Genomic DNA, 7107 nt, shown 5'->3' on the forward strand with positions numbered 1-7107 from the left:
AGCCCCGCCGCCCGCAGCCCGGGGCTGGAGTCAGCCTGTCCGCGCCGCTGGAAACAAACTAGGATTGCAACCCAGCGCTCCTGACTCCAAACTGCGGGCTGAAAAGGGAGCCAAACAGCGACGTGGTGCAGTGGTTCCTGATGGGGTGCATCGATGCCACAGCCCAACTTTCCAGCCCCCGGGAAGGTATGCAGGGGCGAGCAAAAGTAGGTTTACAGTTGTTCGTCTGGTTAAACTATTTTGCGTGCTCACAACTGTGAACCTACTTTTGCCCACCCTTGTATTTACCAACTAGAACTTCCACTTTATTATGCCGCTGGTACTTTGGGCTGGTTCTTTTTCTTCTCCCCAGCTGTGTTTAGATTTCGGGTCCCCAAGGAGGTTTTTGCAAAGGGTAGGGCACGGACGGATATGCACCGAGATGATAATTAATAACCAACAGTTGCGCAAGGCTTCCTCCATGAATTTATTTAGCACACACTTTCTGATGTCCCTGGGGACATAGCCCCTGACAGGGCTGAGCCATGTCCACATGGAGCTTGCATTCTGGGGGCAGATAGACAAGAAGTAGGATACATTAGTATGTTAGATGGCAACGAATACGGGGGAGGGGGGGGGTGGATTAAGCAGGGCAAAGAAATAGGGAGCATGGAGAGTTGCAATTTGAAATTGGCTGACCAGGGAAGGCCCCACTGAGAGGATGGTATTTGTATAAAAATCTAAGGTGGGGGGGCGTGTTCTGGAGGGGAGAGGGATCCCTGGGAAGGGCAAGTCACAGCCATGCGCATAAATGCTGAGGAAGCAGAGTGCCCTGCCTGATGGAGGAAGAGCAAGGAGGGAAGAGGGGTAGGAGGTCAGGGGGTGAGGGAGTCAAGGGGACAGAGGAGGGGGGGCAGATCTCAGGGGGCCTCACAACTTATTTTTAAAAGACTTAGGCTTTTACACTGAGTGAACGGAACAGAAGAATTAGTTACAGTGTTCACAGAATGACTCTGGTTGTTGTGTTGACAACAGGCTGAAGCAGAGAGCTACCACCATGACCCAGGCAAGGGATCTTGGTGGCTGGGACCAGGCTGGTAGCAAGGGAGGTGGGGAAAAGCAGTTGAATTGTCATATGTTTCTAAGGTGCGGCCAGTAGGATTTGCTGACGGATGAGACATGAGGCCTGAGTGGCAAAGAGGAGTCAAGAATGACCCTGAGGGTTTGGCCTGGGCAACGGAAAGGATGAGTGATGATAGGAGGAGCTAGTTTGGGGAGAGTTCCAGATCAGACTGTTCAGTTAGAGACACGTAGATACCTAAGTGGAAGTATCCGTTGGCTGTATGAGTCTGGAATTGGGGGCTAGAGATGCAAATTTTCGAATCATTGGCATGTAGATTGTATGTAAAGCCACAGAATGACAGGTTGTCAGGGAAGTACACGTGCATAGGGAGAAGGAGGGGACCGAGGACTGAGTTCTTGGGACCTGCCAACATTTTGTGGTTGGGAGAACTGGCAAAGGAGACCAGTGCAGGGCGTGCTGTGTGCCAAACACTAGTTCAGCACTTTTACATGCGTTAACTCAGGCCGTCCTCACTATAACTCTGTGCAGTAAGAACTACTATTATCGCCCATTTTACAGATGATGAAACTGAAGCGCAGAGACCCTAATACCTTGCCCAAGGTCACACAGTAGGTCACAGAACCAAGACTTGGTGGAGCACAGCCCCTGTGTCCCAGAGTCTGCCCCCAACCACCAGGCGACAACCCCCTCAGGGACTGCACCAGGTTTTCTTATTCAACAGATTGGGCCTCTCCTGCAGAATGGCCTCAAAGTTCTGCCCACAAACCCCTGAATCTCAATGTCCACATGACTAACAGGCCGGCAGCCTCCCTGATAGGATTGTGTTGAAGCTAAGAATGGAAATGGATGCGAAAGGTGGTGTGAGCTGCGGCGTGCAGGATATGTGTCCCACTGTGCCACAGGAGCCCCAGGCTGGAAGAGGCCCTTCTAAACCCTTGAATAGAATATCCTCCCCTACCTGATGCATCCTGTGCTCTGATAACATCCCTGGCACACGCTGTGCTACTTCTCTGCTCAAACCCTTTCTCTCTCTACAGTCCTACCTGGTAGGAACCCCTTTGAGCCCCAAGATACTCCCTGTAGTTCCTACTGGTCAGATCTAGTTTCCTCCTCCTTAAGATGCTGCGTACAAGTCTATAACTGCATAGCCTGCTCGTATGCCGCCCTGAGCGTGCTCCAGGCATCCCCCTGTCTACTTGAACCCAGGTTTGTTTTTCCAAACAAATCAGTCAGTCCCCTGCCAGGAACATAGAAACCGTTCTGAGTGAAACGGAGTGGCTGTAAGGCAGGGAGTTGGTTACATAGGTGACAGAGAGGATGAGAAGCAACCCTGAGCTTAGCAGCTGTGGGAAGTTTAGCAACATCCTGCCAGTCAAGGGAAGAGGTGGTGATATTAGAGTCTGGGGGCCTGGGTCATCTGGCTGAAGCTAGAACCACAAAAAGCCTTGCAGCAGCGGCTGGGGCCATGGAGGGAAGCTGCAAGTGCAGACAGCAAGGGAAAGAGCACCCTCGCTGCTCCCTGGCCCTGACCCCCTCAACCTCTCAGCAGTGCTTCCCCTCGACCAAACCCAGGGCCAGCTTGTGGAAACCCAGCCCACAGGGCCAGCCCCTGCAACCCAGAGCTGAGAGGCGAGGACCAGATCTGAGAACGAACAAACCCAGGATCAGCACAACCCAGCCTCCAGGACCTGGCTGCTGCCCATCCCCCTGACTCTCCTGTTCGGCCTCCTTCCGTCCCCTCCAGCCACCCTGCTTTCTGCTTGGGTTCCAGCCTGGGCCTTTGTACTGTACTGGTGCCTCTGCCTGGGGTGCAAGTCATCATGGCTGGCCCCTTCTTGCCATCCACGTCTCAGCTCACAAGTCACTACCATCCGGGGTGCAAGTCATCATGGCTGGCCCCTTGCCATCCACGTCTCAGCTCACAAGTCACTACCATCCTGAGGCCCAAGGGATAGTTCAGCACCTCGGCACGGCTGCCCTATCGATCTTTAGCATATACCCTTCTAAAATTTTCTTCAGAGCTCTTGGTACTATGTGGAATTATTTTGTTTATTCAAAGGACTGTTTAAGTACCAATAAGTGTCAGGCACTGAGATACAGCACTGAATAAAACACATAAGAACCCCACCTTCATGGGAATTATATTCTAGTTGAGGAAGACTAGAGATAAATGAAAGTCAGAAAGTGGTACATTCCCAGGAGATAAATAAAGCAGGGTAACTCTTGGCAATGGGGCTTGCTGTTTCAACAGGATGCTTAGAGGAGGCACCACTGAGAAGATAAGATAATATTTAAAGAAAGAACTGAAGGAAGTGAGGAAGTGAGTCATAGATACCCAGGATAAGAGCATCCCAGGGACAGGAACAGCCAGCGCAAAGGCTGTAGGCTCAGCAAGTTGAGGCTGAGAGAGTAAGGGGAGGAGTAATAGGAAAGGTGGGGGCTGCTGGACAGCTCCTGTTGGGCCATTCAGGTCCCTGTGAGGACCTTGGCTTTGTGGGGTTGGAGCAGAGAAGTACATCATATGACTTGGTTTAGCAGGTTCTCACTGGCAGCTGTGTTGGGAATAGACTGCAGGGTATAAAAGGTGGAAGGAGAGAGAGCAGCTAGCAGGTGACTGGAAGTAGTCCACGAGAAACGCGAGTGGTGATGGTGGTGGTGGTGAAATATGGTCAGATTCTAAATAAGTGTTTAAAGGAGAGCCCGCAGGACTTGCTGATGTAGATGTGGGTGTCAGAGAAAGGGGAAAACCAAACATGACTGCAGAGTTTGGTCAGAGCAAATGGGAGGATGGCGTTTATGAGAAAGAGTTGGGAAAGGAAGATGTTTTGAGCCTGGCCATAACCAGTAACACTAACATACTATTTATCATGTGGCAGACGCTGTTCTAAGTACTTGACATCTGGTGACTTGGTTAATCCTCCTTGAACTCTATGAATAGGTAGTGGTAATATAGCCGGTCCTTCAATAACGTTTCATTCAACATCATTATTCTGTTATGATGTTGAGATGCCATAGGAATTAACTCTCGTTTATATCAATAGCCTATGGTAAAATTGGTTTCCATTTATGTTGTTTCACTTAGAGTTGCACAACCCATCGACGATACTAAGTGAGGGCTCCCTGAATTCCCATTTTCCATGTGAAGTAACTGAGGCACAGAGAGAGGAAGTGCCCAAGATCACAGAGCTGGTGAGCGGCACAGTGAGACTTAGAACCAGGCAGTCTGGTTGCGGGGTCCATGCTTCCAGTAGCTACCTGCTGCTGCTGCCAGGTGGACGTCCAGTGGAGAAGGTGCCAGGCAGCTGGATGAGTGAGCCTGGGTGCAGGGGAGAGCTGGAGGAGTTATTCATTTGTATACAGTTGAGAATTGTATTCGTTTCCTGGACTGCCATATCAAAATGCCACAAACTAGACTGCTTAAAATAACAGAAATTTATTCTCTTGCAGTTCTGGAGGCTACAAGTTCGAGATCAAAATATTAGCAGGGTCATGCTCCCTCTAAGACTCTGGATAGAATGCTTCCTTGCCTCTTCCTAATCTCAGGTGATGGTTTCTTGGCCCAGGATGGAGCCTGGCCTCCCAGGCCATGACCTATAACCACAGGTGAATGATTAAAGCCACCTGGGCTTACAGCTGCATCACTGCAATCTGCTTCTGTCATCACAAGACCTTTTCTCTGTGTCTCTCTTTACATCACCTTACATCTTTTTGTAAGGACACGAGTCGTAAGACATGCAGAGACCTCATCTTTTTAAAAAATATATAATTTATTGATTTTTTACAGAGAGGAAGAGAGAGGGATAGAGAGTTAGAAACATCAATGAGAGAGACACATCAATCAGCTGCTTCCTGCACACCTCCTACTGGGGATGTGCCCGCAACCAAGGTGCATGCCCTTGACCAGAATCGAACCTGGGATCTTTCAGTCCGCAGGCCGATGTTCTATCCACTGAGCCAAGCCCGTTAGGGCTCGTCTTGACTAATTACATCCACAACAATCCTATTTCCATATAAGGTCACATGCTGAGGTACCAGGGGTTAGGACTTCAACATATCTTTTTGGGGGACACCATTCAGTCCATAACAGGAATCTTTAGGGTATAGATGGCAATTCAAACCATGAGACTAGAAAAGACCATTTCACTAGACAAGACCCTAGGAAGTGAATAGAAAGGGAATCAAAGATCTAGTTTGAGCATTGTCACCTGTAGAGTTGGAGCAATGAAGACAACCCAGCAAAGGAGACTGAGAAGGAGCAGCGAGTGAGGTAGGGTTCTGTTAGCCAAGGGAGGAAAGTGTACAAGGAAGGGGGACAATCAGCTGTGATAGGTCAAGAAAAAGGAGGGTGGGGAGACGGCCATCTGATCTGACAACTCAGAGGTCATTTGTGACCATGACAAGCACCATCTCAGTGAGTGGACAGCATGAAAGCCTGACTGGTGTGTGCTTGAGGGAGTGGAAGGAAGGGACCTGGGACAGCAAGGACAGAAAATTCTATTTGTGTTCATGGTCTGCCTCTCTACTCTAGCATGGAAGAGCCACAAGGGCAAGGACCTTGGAGTAACCCATTCATTCATTATCCCAGTGCCCAGCACATTGCATTTGGTAAGCCGTGCTGAATACTGTGCTCGTCAGTATCTCCTTCAAATACGGGAGCCCGCCGTTTTCCAGTTTGGTCATATCAGCAAAGATAGAGGGGAATAATAGGGCTGGACTAGAATTCTCTGGTTCCTTCCAGCTCTAAAATTCTGATTCCATGACTTGTTCTATCAACCACCCTTGTATTAATACAGTAAGGAAATTAATGGTTGTTTGTTGCTATTTGTTTTGTCAAGCGAAGTGTTAAATGTAATGGCTGGAATGACTGTTCCAGTCACAAATGTAACAAATGTTTGTTGAGTGCCTACCATGTGTTAGGTGCTCTATGCATCCTCACATTGAATAGATGTGGGAGCAGAGAGCCTGGGGTGGGGGAGGGTAGTCAGGAGAGGTGATGGAGGCCTTTCATTGCTAATGTACTGGGAGGCCCAGGGTGCTCTGACGTGGTTGGTGCTACTGTGGTGCCGCTGAGGAGGGAAGAGGCCCAGAGTGGCCTGAGTGCAACGGCTGGCAGAGCTGCAGCTGCCGGTGACACAGAGCAGCATTCACCAAGGCATAAGCAACCTTTATCTGCTTCACCACTACACAACCCAGGGCGGCCACACGGAACAGCTGTTCAGGCAGTGGGGAGGAGGGGGTCCCAGGTCACTCTGCCACAGGGCAAGCGCCCAATTCTCCACCAAATTCAGGGCGCGAGGCTTCTACGTGGTGAACAGCGCCTTTGGTTTTTTTGTGCCTGATCTATTTTGGCTCTCAGAAAGCCCTGTGAAGCAGGACAGGGTTAGCAGTTGCATTCTAAGGCAAGAGAGGAGCGCTCAGAACATTACAAACCTGAGGGAGAGGAGCAGAGCCAGGACAAGAACCTAGAGGTTCTGAATCCAAGTGTCTGCCTAGAAATAATGAAAAGAACTTGGATTTTATAGTCCATTCCTGGATTAAATAATCTTCACTTGATCACTGCCCTCCCCGCCATCCTTTCTGAAACAAGGTATCTCAGTTTTTGCATCTGGAAAACAGGAAGAAAAATGCCCCCCTTACAGGGGGTCCTGGTAGGATCAAGGGCATTAAGTGCGTGAAAGTGCTTTTAACATACAAAGTGTTCTCCAGATATTTACTACGGTTATAACCTTCCTCTTGCAATGATAGATTAGGCTCTCCTACTCATCTGATCTGGGGCCCCCTGTTCCACTTTCCACTAATATTCTCCGTCCCTCTCCCTTCAACAAAGAGAGGAAGTGAGAGAGAAAGAGAGCACGTGCTCCTAACGCCAGGGTTGTGCCTGGTTCTGGGTAAGCGCCGGCTTCGCTGAAGCTTGGGTGCTGAGGCGTGCCCTCCGTGCGGAACTACATTTCCCAGCAACCCTTTCGCGGCCCCAGCTGCGGCGGGAGCAAGACGCATGCGCCGAGTGCCTCCCCGCCAGGTCTCGGCACCGCCCCTCAGAACGC

General features: G+C 50.0%; 1 protein-coding gene across 1 annotated transcript in view; it reads left to right on the forward strand.

Annotated features, from left to right (window-relative positions):
• Positions 1 to 138: 138 nt before the first annotated feature.
• TMEM206 (transmembrane protein 206) overlaps positions 139 to 7107 on the forward strand; it is a 42719-nt gene continuing 35750 nt past the window's right edge. Inside the window, exon 1 of the mRNA XM_014538798.1 lies at positions 139 to 186. Coding sequence (XP_014394284.1) covers positions 154 to 186 — 33 coding nt within the window. The 5' untranslated portion in view covers positions 139 to 153. The remainder of the gene's footprint in view (positions 187 to 7107) is intronic.

Source organism: Myotis brandtii, unplaced genomic scaffold, assembly GCF_000412655.1.
Source record: "Myotis brandtii unplaced genomic scaffold, ASM41265v1 scaffold197, whole genome shotgun sequence".
Classification (NCBI taxonomy): domain Eukaryota; kingdom Metazoa; phylum Chordata; class Mammalia; order Chiroptera; family Vespertilionidae; genus Myotis; species Myotis brandtii.